This window comes from Dermochelys coriacea, chromosome 4 (genome assembly GCF_009764565.3).
Source record: "Dermochelys coriacea isolate rDerCor1 chromosome 4, rDerCor1.pri.v4, whole genome shotgun sequence".
NCBI lineage: Eukaryota > Metazoa > Chordata > Testudines > Dermochelyidae > Dermochelys > Dermochelys coriacea.
In genome coordinates, this window is record NC_050071.1 from 141,747,131 (window position 1) to 141,759,355 (window position 12,225).

A 12,225-nucleotide genomic window follows, 5' to 3' on the forward strand; every position below is an offset into this window, starting at 1 on the left:
ACAGCATGTGTTTATATCCATCTGAGCAGCAAACATTAGTAAAATGTACACTGATAGCATTCTGACACTGATTTGTAATACCTTAATGGGCTTCCTCCACTGAGCAGATATTTTTATATAATCTAGGGTTTCTGTATTGAGTTTTTTTAATGGATTGCACATCACTTATTACTCCTTGTTCTGATTTGGCAAAAATATTTGGTAACTAGAGATTGGAGTGGATTGGTTGCACTCTAGAGGGATAGATAATTCAAATTGGGGGGAAACCTATTGATATAGTAATGTAGCTAGGAGTTATACCTGCATATTAATAATAAAAAAGATACTTTGTATCTATAGATCTCCTTTCATTTTAGGATTTCAAAGTGTTGTAAGACTCCTTATTTTAGCCATGAACAATACTTTATGGTGGTTATAAACAGATAAACGGGGATTTATAATGGAGATATTAATTAATTAATGTAGCAACATGAATAATGCCATGTTTTTATATAACCATCTGGGGTCTGATCCTGCAAGGTGCTATGCACTCTAGCCTCAGTCAAAAAAAGTACTAAAACATGCTTAATTTTAAGGACATGAATAGTCCTGTTGACTTCAGTGGCTGATGCACAGCGTGCTTGGAGCAGTTTGAACAGGTTAAAGCTGAAGCTGCTAGCTTTGCTTCCGGTTTAAATATATGGACTCTTCTGTGTGACTTGTTTAGGGAATCCATTTCTTGGGAACAATGCCCCTGTCTTCTGTCATGGAGCCAGAATAATTGTCTTATAAAAATATGAAATTCTAAATTGACTAAGCAATGCCTAAGGGGAACATAAGTCTACATACATGTGAAAAGTATAAACACCAGAGAAGAAGAAATATTTGAGGTGAAACACTGGGGTAATAATAAAAAATGAAGGAAAATCTAACATGAGCTAAAAGTCAGGAAAACTTCCTGACAACGTGAGATCTCTTATCTTCTCAAGGGACTGGGTGGAGACCTCCATGCTTTCAGCTTTTAAAAGCAGACTGGATAAGACATTTAATAAATGTGCTATAAAGCACAGTCCTAGATGGGCCAAGAGATAGGGCTGGGTGATGTAACAGGTCACTTCTAGGTCTAACTCTTATGCTTCTGTGATTAAAAATTCCTATAATTGGAAATATCCCATGTAGTGAAATACCTGATTCTTATTCCATATGGTGATACCCAGTTTACTTTAGTTAGCACTGATTTAAAAAAAAATTCTGTCATTTCTGAGGCAGGGAAGTTGACACAGACTTGAAAGCCAGAGACTAAACAAATGCGTAGATTGAGTTTATAAATGCAGGAAAATGAGCAAGAAGGCAAGTTGCTGCTGATTAGTTCCCTCCACTCCAATAATCCTGCTGTCCTTCCCTTTCCTTTCATGCAGAATAGGGCATCTTCCCAAAGACTCTTTCCTCCACTGCAGCATAACTGATCACAAGGCAGCTATTGGTCAGTAGGAAAGATTATAGGAAGTGTTTGCCCTCTGACAGTTGTGTTGTGGGGTGTGGATTTTGGTGACATTATTTTAAACCTGTCTCCTTGACACACACTTTAAATTTGATGTTTACCAGTTTACTTGCTGCTAGCAACAAATTAAAGCTTAGTTTCAAAACATCAGTGGGTTTTATAGCTGTGTATCGCCTGGTGTTTATTTCTGTGCATGTAGACAGAATTGGGCAGCAGATTGCTTTTCTTGTGGGGGCGGGATGGATGAGAATTTTTCTAGTTTTGCATGTGTCAGTTGCATGTGTTTGTAAAACCATGTTGATGTCATAGGGACTCTACCATCTGACAGCTGTGCCTTCTCCTTTGTTAGCTTTTTTGTAGTTGAAGATCACATCTTACATACGACCCAGGGCTTGGTCAATAGAGCCTATATCGATGAACTGTGGGAAATGGCTCTGTCAAAAACTATTGCTGCACTAAGAACACATTCAGTAAGTAAAAGCAACAGATTCATTATCTTTGCAGCAACAGTTAAACAATCTGAGTCTTCAGGAGTTAGATTTTTATCTTGGTGTTTCTTGTCTGTTCTTTTTTTAAAAAAATAATATACTGAATATATACCTATATACTGATAAGGCTCTATTCAGTTCTCATGGCTCTGGATAGTCCAGATCATCCTGCACTGAGCTCTCCTCTATTTTGGGGACTGAAAATAGTAAATACTGGCTCTCATTTCCATTTCTCCATTATTTGGTTGACTATTTTTGGAATACACCAGTAGGGGGAGTTTACTTGTTCTCTGTCATTGGAGTAATGTGTTTTGTATGCAGTAATGTATTTTAAACTGAAACATGGACATTTTGGTATTCCATTGAAGTAAATGCCAGTAAAAGACACACCATAGGGTTAAATATCATACATTTTAATGACAAGTAGATTTTCTTCCCTATGTTACAATGTCTTGGATGAGTAAAACTGAAAGTATTTTTTTTAAATTATTTTCACCACTTAGGTGAGTACAAACAATGTTACAAAATGGTGGATTGGTTTTGCCAATGTAGATGGGACTAATTCATGTTATAAACATGTTAAGGGAACCCATGCTACAAACCTGGGGTTCAGATATACCCAAATAGTTGAGCATCTGCAGATGTTTCCCATGGCTCTCTGGTTTTCCATAGTGTGGCAGCTCTGTTGACTGGAGATGCACTTTGCTGGCTGACTCCATTTGTGCCATAAGGAAGGGGATATGTAGGGAGAAAAATAGACCCAAATATTTCTATCATAAAGCTGTACTCTTTTTAATCAGGGGTTTCTGGTGGCGCAGTGTAAACCATGAGAGCAAAACAAATTAAAACACTTCAATTTTTTTAAATTTCAATAACTTTACTAACATGACAAGTGTTGCCCAATTTAATGTATGAAGTGTCTGATAGGAATAGGTTTTACAACAATCATGCAGTTTTACATAGTCGTTCAGCCTTTATATTACAGTCATCATCAAATTATCTTGGCACCAAACACTTATTTTGGTGACAACATAGCGACCCAGTATGTCCATCCTATATTATTATTCATCTCTGATTTGGTGGGAAGCTTTCGCATTAGTGAGCCTGTTACATCTCTGTCCTTTTGGCCAGGATTATGCTTGGATTTTCTTCTTTGCTTTTGAGTGGGACACCTTTTATCATTTCTGAGAGTAGAAGGGAACTGTCTGTCTTTCCTGCTTTGTTTTTTGGGCAGTGAATTGGGAAATGTTTCTTTGTCTGTCACATTAATTAACAGAGTCATTCCTCCTTGTTTCCAATGGACTTGAAATCTCTCAGTTTCTTTTTTCCAATATAGGATCACTGATTATATATTTGGTAAGAGTCTGTTTGAAATTTTGCATATTTCTCCTTAGTAGGGTTGTCTGCTAATATAAAGATTATGTGCAAAGAGGATGTATGACCTAATTTGTGATTTTGATCAGCTGTTCCCAGTAGGCTGTGTATCTTTCTGACTAGCGTCTTGAGCTGTAGTAATTGTTTATATCATGGTATGTACGTTAATATTGCTAACACCTAGGCATGCAATGTGTTTTCCTCATATTGCCAGAAACCTCTAGTTAAAAATGAAATCTTCTTAATATACAGAATTTGGGGATATTTTCTGTTTTACAAGACCTGGTTAACATTAGACACAATGTAATTAACAATTTTATTCAGCAATAAATAACACTCAGTGTCTTTGATCTGTCAGTGCACTGCTTTTGCACCTTTCCCTTCTCAATCTCCTGATAAATACAGTAACTTCTCGGTACTTTTAAAGACATCTTGCTGGGGTATCTACACAGCAACTGAAATCCTTATGTGTCTTGTAGAGCTTTTGATTGCACCATGTTCTGGAATGGGATAATGTTTCAGTATTTCTGTATTCTGTGACAGTGTATCATGATATGACTGATCACACTCTATAATAAAAGGCTATTAAAAGCATACCGATAATAAAGGCTAAATCAAGTGTCTATATATTATTACACAAAATGAAGGATTACAGAAGAGTATATGTGGATGTTTTTTCTATTTGTAGCAATTAAAACTTTTTTCAATTCCCCCCCCCCCTTTTTTTTTTAGTCTTACTGTTCTGACCCAAATCTGGTATTAGACTTGAAGAACCTCATAGTTCTGTTTGCAGATACACTCCAGGTATGTGACTGTCAGACACTGATGTACATCTTGTTAAACATCTGTAGTGCTCGTGAAAGATGTCAGCCATTTAACCTGGCTGATGGGCACTGCTTCACTATGTCACCTCTGTTTCTTTATCTAGTGGTGTGTAAATTCAGGCTCCAGACTGATAGCCCTGGAGCCTGACACACTGTTTGCACAGGGCAGTTAATCCGTGGGCAGTGGCCCACTCTGCCTTACCCACATGATTGGTCCACCTGGATCCAAAGAGGCCACCTCTAGGGTTCAGAGTAGGCCCTTGGCCTTTCTGCTGAGATTGCCTACAAATGTGTTGAATGTGACAGGGCTTTTTGTGATGGCCCGACCTGTGAAAAAGCGAAGAACATACAATCATTACTGATCTAGTCTGGATTTGAACTGGCTGCCTGGAGTTTAGTACACAGGTACTAAATCCTTGAGTCATGCAGTCCTCACATCAGATTAAATTTGATGATTGTCATGGAAGTGTAGAATTTACTCCCTTTTGGGGGGGGAGTAAATCCCAGTGTTAGCATTTCTTACTGAATGTAGGTGCTTGCGTTTCTCAATCCAGGGGTATGGCTTCCCTGTAAACCAGCTGTTTGACATGCTACTGGAAATCAGAGACCAATATAGTGAGACTCTGCTAAAGAAATGGTCAGGAGTTTTCAGGTAAGAAGACTTTTATACATGGTAGTAAGACTTTACTTGCAGAGATATTTTATATACAGGCTAAAATGTTTTTTTTTATTTAAAGGGACACTAACAGCATGCTTATGTCTAAAATTTGGATTATGTTAAACTTGCTATAACTTGGAGCAGCCTATCCACCTTGGGAGAGGGAGAGGAAATACCAACATAGCTGCAAACAAAGCTGGGCAACCAACCTTGGCTAGAGGAGGGTTTGGAGCAGGGCATAGGCTGGGACTGGGGGTGGGGCATTGCACAGGCCGGAGCAGGAGTTGTCTGTCAGAACTAGCAGGGAACATTCCCAACAAGGTAGTGATGTTGAGGAAACTGGAGTGGCTGCTTTCATTTGGAGCCTATATACCTGCCTTGGGGTCACCTGGTCAGATTTTTGCTTGTGGATTGACTGGGCCCTTAGGCCTCGCAGGTAATTTTCTCAAGTGACTCATCAGGCTCAGAGATGACTCATCAAGCTCAGAACATTCATCACAGTACCTTCCTCCCTCCCAGCCCCTAAAAAAGTCACCTACCTGGCATCCTCAGACCTGTTTTTTTGGGGTGTGACTGAGGGACTTCTCGAAGTAAGGCAGATGCATGTATTTTGTTGGCCAGCTCCCAGGAGCAATCAGCTGGAACATAACTCTCCTGATCATCAAGGTAAGTGAGATCCCCTCAATGAACTTAGGAGTCCAAGATCTTCACCAGTTACTCCTCATGTCCCTGGACCACATTGGATGGAGGGGTGATTGAACTCATCCGGGAAAGGTGTTGTTAATATGCTTTTTCAGCCAAGAGATGTGGAATACCAGTCATATTTTCATCCTTTTGGGCAAATGGAGTTCAAAGGCTACAGGTTTAATCTGCTGGATGACCCACAGTGGGCCAAGCTATCAGTAATCCACTTTTCATGAAGGTTGGCTAGAACCAAAGTGCTGTGTGGCGAGCCATACTTCATCCCCAACTGTGATTGAGGGGTTGCCTGCCTACAGAGGTCAGTGTAGTGTTTGTAATCCTTTTTGGCTGATTCTAGATGGGCTTTCAACTCCTCTTGGATGCAGTGCAGGTGTTCAGCTAGGTTGGAGGCTGCGGGACTTGTGGCATGGATGGATAAAATTGTTGGTAGAAACCATAGTTGGTGTAAAAATGACTCTGGTGGGTTAATCTGTGGTCAGAGTTGTTGTACACGAATTCAGCAAAAGGAAGAAGCAAAACCCAGTCATCCTGGTGGTAACTGATTAAAGCAATGGTGGTATTATTCAAGAATTTGGTTCACTCATTCCATTGGTCTGGGGGTGAGAAGCCAAGGAGACACGCAGATCCACATCCAGGAGCTCAAACAACTCTCACCAGAAATGTGAAATGAACAGCAGTCTTTGATCAGATGTAAAGTTAGATGGTAGACCATGGAGTTTCAAGGTATGGTTGTCAAACAGTTGTGGTGTTACCTCTAGTGAGAATTTGAAGGCATGGCACAAAATGTGATTTTTTTATAAGCAGGTCAACAATGACCAACACAGTCATGTGGCCCTGGGAATTCGGAAGATCAGTGATAAAATCCTTGGATATGGAAGACCAGGGTTGAGAAGGAGTTGGCAGGGCAATCAGCGCACCCAGGGGTTTGCCCCAGGGAGTCTTTGTTCTAGCACGCATGTCACAGGAGTTGATGATGTAGGGCTTGATGAACAAATGCAGTTTTGGCCACAGAAATTTAAAGACACCAGCCTCATTATTTTCCAGTGACTGAAGTGTCCAGTTGGGGTGAATCCTGACATAGCCAGAGTATTGCTAGGCATGGTTGATCTTCAGGGATATACACCTAGTCTTTGTACAAGAGGATCCCATTGTTGACTGAGCATTTAGAGTCAGGAGCTAGGCCTGAATCAGTCAACATAAGTTTTGCCGCAAATGGATTGGAGGGATAGAAGGGACTTCACGAGAGACTGCAAGCTGTTGTCATTACTACATTGGCAAAATGGCAGGGTTTCAAGATAGTGGCAGGTTCTAGAGCCCCATCTCCTTTGTCCCAGTACTGCCTCATATGAAACCATGCATTGGGTTTATCATTCCTGGCACCCAGATGATAGGTCAAGGTGAAGCTGAACCAAGAAAAAAAAAACAGGTGGGGAACCAGTGGATCTGGTGTTGATTGAGAGCTTCCAAAGTTCACAGGAATTCTAGATTCTTGAGATCGATCATACCTGGACTGGGAAACATGCGTCGTCCAGATGATGGTGCCATTCTTCAAATCCAGCTGTTCTTTGTCACTGATCTCATAGTTTTGATCCATGGGCATTAATTTTTGGGAATAAAATACACAAGGAAGAAGCACACCCTGGGGCCCATGCTGTTGTGATAAAACTACCCTGATTGCATAATTGGAGGCATCTACTTCAACATCAGAGGGTTTTGCCAGGTGTGGATGCAGAAAAATGTGTGCTGATGTACACTCTTCCTTTAATTGATCAAAGGCAGACTGGGCTTCCACTGTCCAAGCAAATGTAGTATTTTTCCGGAGCAATTGAATAATTGGGGTCATCACCTTCGAAAACCCCTTGATGAATCTCCGGTAGAAGTTGGCAAACCGTGGGGAACACTAGATGTCATGGACATTTCTTGGGGCTGCTCAAACCATGATCATGGTGTCATGGATCCACAGAATCAGTGCTATGCCCTCAGCTTTGGAACAGTCTCTAGGAAGAATCCCTTCAGTGTTCCAGACCCCCTTGAGGTCTCACTCTTCCTCCATGGTAAGCCACGCTGCTTCACTGCCTCTGTAGACTGGACCTCTGGGCCTTCATCATTCCTGCTTCACACCGTGAGCTCTGTTCAATGAGTCCAGCTGAGAAAGAGTCCTGGTAGAGACTCGTACACTCTTCAGGGGTTAATGCACCCCAGCAAGCATTTGCAGTGACACTCAAACAGCTTTGTCAATGCAGGCGGGTTTATTAGTAAACTGAAACACAGCATGGGAAGTCCTAAGGTTAGCATAGAGAAATGAAGGTCAAAACAAAGGCTATTCTGGTTAGCCCTAAGCCCAGCCAAGCTGTAGTGTTCAAGCTGTGTAGGTCTGTCTGACCGCCTTGGTCAGTTCCCAGCTGAGAGCTCCAACTCCTTCCAGCAGCCAGCTCTTATTCCCCTTCTTACACCTTCCCAGTCCTTTGTTCTCTAGCTGGGGAATTATGCTCAGTTTCTCTGAGGAGAGTGGGGGAAATCAATATCCCTGCAGGTTGTTGGTTGCTAGGTGTCAATGTCCTAGTGATTGGATCTGCCATTGTCTTCTCGGATGCTCCATTCATACAGGGACTAAGGCACAGATAGCTAGACAACATTCATACCTATGGCTCTTAGGAGCAAACAGTCCTTGTCCACCCACTGGGAAACAATGCAGCATATAGGGAAAGCTGAGGAACACACAGCATTCATAAAAATATTACAGAAAATTCCCACTTCATCACAACTGGACAGTCTTTGAGGATCCATACCTATTCTGTCAGGGAAAATGGTATGTAGCCTAAGAAGTCAACAGAATGGTGGTCAAATTCAGTTCTCAGGTTTCCCTTACACGCTGTTTGCTCAGAGGTGCGTGAGTACCAGGAGGATACGATGATTGTGGCAGGCTTGGTTTTTCTGAGAAGGCGAGATCACCACAAATTGGTCTTACAACACTTCTAAAAATGTTATTGACAAAGTGCTGGAACATGGCTGGGGCATTTGAGAGATCGAAAGGCAAAATTAGGTACTGAAAATGAAAGGTGTGAAATGCAATTTTCCACTTGTTGTCCTCCCGTATGTGGACTAGATTGCAAGTGGCACTAAGTCGAGCTTGATAAATACCTCAACAGAATCGACCCTTTCCAACAAAGGCAAGGGTTATTTGTTCTTAATAGGTTTCAGAGTAGCAGCCGTGTTAATCTGTATTCGCAAAAGAAAAGGAGTACCTGTGGCACCCTAGAGGCTAATGAAGTGAGCTGTAGCTCACGAAAGCTTACGCTCAAATAAATTTAATTTCTAAGATGCCACAAGTACTCCTTTCCTTTTGTTCTTGATAGTGATTCTGTTCAGTGCAGGTAGTCTACACAAAGACGCAAGGAGCTGTCCTTGTTTTTAAATGAACAAAACGGAGGCTCCAGCAGGATGCGTGGAAGGACAAATGAAATTTTTTTCTAGATTCTCTTCCAGGTATTCTCATAAGGCCCTGAGTTCTGATTCCAATAAGGGTAAAATCCATCCGAATGGAATTCTGACCCAGGCTAGGTCACAGAGTTTATGCAGGGTAAGATGTCAGCATTTCTTTTGTCAAATACGTCAATAAAATCATGGTGTTTTGTAAGCATTAGTGAACTGTTGCTTCCTTGAATCTGTTGAACACAGAAGGCAATGGCCTTTTCCGTGCCCCTTTTTGTTTTCTGGGCACCCGACTTGGCTAGGCACAGTTGTTGGCAGTACACCGGACCCTCGCTAGAACCCGGGATTTAGGATCCATGCGCAGTATCGCGCTATAGTTGGGACCACGTCAAAATGAATTACAATTAAAGTAATTACATTTGGGATCCACGGCCGCGACCGCATTATATGTGAATTCATGCTATATAGATGCACGTTCTAGCAAGGGTCCTCAGTAGCTTGACTTGAATCATATCTATTGTGTCTTGCAAGATATGTTTGGATCATGCATTGAGAGCCAGGGAATGCAGAGCATGATGGAACTGAAATTGAACTGCAGAATTTCCGTATGGTCTTGGATTTTGAGCTGGAGGAATGCGGTTTGATGTGTGACTGGACCTGAGAACAGCATGCTGCCATCAGTTGACTCCACTCAGTCTGAGGTGATACTTCCACATTGGGATTCTTCCACACTGGCCAACCCTGCATCCATAAAATTACTAGAAGCCCTGGAAGTCAGTATTGTGAGCTGGGTGCAGCTCACCTCAGGTGTAGTCAGGATGTAGAGACGGAGCAAGACCTGCAGATGTGGAAAGTGGCAGTTTGCGGCAGCCAAGATACATGATGGCAGAAGAGAGGGCTTGTGCGGAAAACTCTATTTCATGGTTATGTCCAGCTGTGACCCCTCTAATGGGGCTAGATTTGATCATTTCCCAGATTTGCCCAAAAGCCTGGGTTTACGGGGGCACTCAGTGGCAAAGGAGCTTTGTCCATCCAGTATAGGCAAAGACTGTTTCACCCATGTAGTGTCTTCATGTTGCATCAGTCTGCACACGCTCTAGCTTTGGAGCAGTTCATGTGGATGGCCATAATGGAGCAGGGCTTTGCTGAGGTTGCAGGCATGCCATCTTTTCTTGGAGTCACTGAGATGACTTTTGATCCAATGCAAAATTTAATATGAGTTCAGAATAGTGGGGGTTTGACCTAGACCAGTCCATCTTCTGCATCATCATTCGGACCCTGGCAGAAATGGTAGATCTGGCCTGCTTCGTTCCTTGATTTATCGGCAACCAGACACTGAAAGGAGGCGGCACGTGGCGGGACAGGCCAATGGCCTTGTTTGAGAAACTGCAAGGCCGCTTCAGCAATACGAGTGCTATTCGGATCATCAAATGGGACCAAAATGGTATGAGATTAATTCATTGAAATTAGTAAGGATCAGGCTTGCCTGTTCCAGAAGTGGTGAGGTCCATTCTAGGGCTTCACTGATCAATAAACTGAGAAGTCCCATCTTGGTCTGGTCATCAGGATACATTGTGAAATGCATCCAGTACAAAAAGCAGCTTTGGTTAATAAAATCACAGAACTTCTGGCATCTGCCATCAAATCTTTCTGGCAGTGGAACCTTTGGGCCATGTCCCAGAGGGACTGTTGCCAGCAGTACTGGATCTGCTGGCATTTGAGAGCAGAGGGAATTGTTTTCTTGTTGCAATTGGGCAAGTTGACCCTGAAGGTTGCAGACCAACTGCCAGGGGTTTCCATTTTGGTCACTAGAGATGAGCACGTCGGGGAGCAGTCTGCTCAAATGGTTAGCACAGCTGGGCGACCTGCCATGGCTTGAGCAGGAATAGATGAAGGCTGGAGCAGGAGTGGAGATAGGCACAGGTTGAAACGGGCAGGAACAGGTTGGCAGGGAGCAGTCTGTCAGAACTACCAACAAAGTAGCGACATGGAGCAGACTGGAGTGACTGCTTTCATTAGGAGCCTATATACCTGCCTGGTGGTCACTGGTTAGACCCTTGCTTTTGGTTTGGTTGGGCCCTTAGGCCTTGCAGATAATTATCTCAAATGACTCATCAGTCTCAGAGCTCTCATCACGAATGATACCCATTTAATACATTCACTTATGCAGCTTCTTTGACCACCTAAAATACACGGTATGTCTTCATTGCACAGTTAACTTGGGTGACTGGCACTCAGGCCTGAGCACTGGGATAGTCTAACCTGGGTGTGAACCAGCCACACTTCAAAGCCAGACCTGAGCAGCTGTGTCTTCCCTAGTGCTGCGCTCACCTCTGTGATGTCAGGGCTTCTGGAGACAAATCCCATGATTCTTTGTGCTGCAGTGAGCTGAGCTGCTCTGTAGCTTTTTTGTCAGTGAATCCTGGGAAAAGGATCTATCCTTCTGGGCTCATAGGGGGAATTGTAGGAAGGTGTTGGAGGTTCATCAGCGCTCAAGTGATTTAGCCTGTGTCCTCACTGTAAAGTGGGCAGGTTACTAACCCAAGTGAAAACCCCAGATAAGTCAGTTAGCTCAGACTGAAAGCATTACTAATTCGGATCAGAGGTCTTTGTGTATGAAAAGGATTGGGGTTAGAAGCAACACCTGGGTAAGAGTAGCACTCCTAGCCATTTTAGGTTAAAGAGCCACAAGCCTGGTCTGTCACCTATTTCTCACCTGGAAATGCTCTGTACTGCTATAACTCATTATGCTAGACCTTTGTGAATGCCAGGAACCCTTGATATTGGCTGTTATGCTCGGTTTCTGGACTGGTGTGCTCCTGGTAGTAACATTATTTCTCTGTGCAAGAAGAGTTACTGCAACTGTTTTCTTATATTTTACAGAAATATACTTGATTCAGATAATTACAGTCCTATACCCGTAGCTAATGAAGAACTTTATAAGAAGATAATAGGACAGTTTCCATTCCAGGATCCAGAGCTGGAAAAGGTAAGGAAGCCTCTAAAAGGGTACCCTGTTGGGATACCATTAAGAAACTAGTTACTAACAACACCAAAGATTATTAAAATGGAAATAATTTTTAAAAATTCACGTGTATTTTTCATGGTTTACATTTTCCAGGCTTAGGCGAAGAGAGCAGACTTGTCAGTATCTAGTCAATTTCACTTTTGGATCATTGTGCTAGCACAGTTCTGCAATGCTTGCAATATATGGGAATGTTTGTTTTTTAAAAGTTTGTTTCCATCGGAATTTCATTTTGATTTTAT

General features: G+C 42.3%; 1 protein-coding gene across 7 annotated transcripts in view; it reads left to right on the forward strand.

Moving 5' to 3' along the window:
• The window catches only part of EXOC6B (exocyst complex component 6B), a 456,300-nt gene that overhangs the window by 251,942 nt on the left and 192,133 nt on the right, over nucleotides 1-12,225 (forward strand). For all 7 annotated transcript variants that reach the window (XM_038398631.2, XM_043512818.1, XM_038398630.2 and 4 more), the window contains exons 11-14: nucleotides 1,830-1,950; nucleotides 4,075-4,146; nucleotides 4,721-4,818; nucleotides 11,842-11,947. In XM_038398631.2, the coding sequence (XP_038254559.1) occupies nucleotides 1,830-1,950; nucleotides 4,075-4,146; nucleotides 4,721-4,818; nucleotides 11,842-11,947 (397 nt within the window). The remainder of the gene's footprint in view (nucleotides 1-1,829; nucleotides 1,951-4,074; nucleotides 4,147-4,720; nucleotides 4,819-11,841; nucleotides 11,948-12,225) is intronic.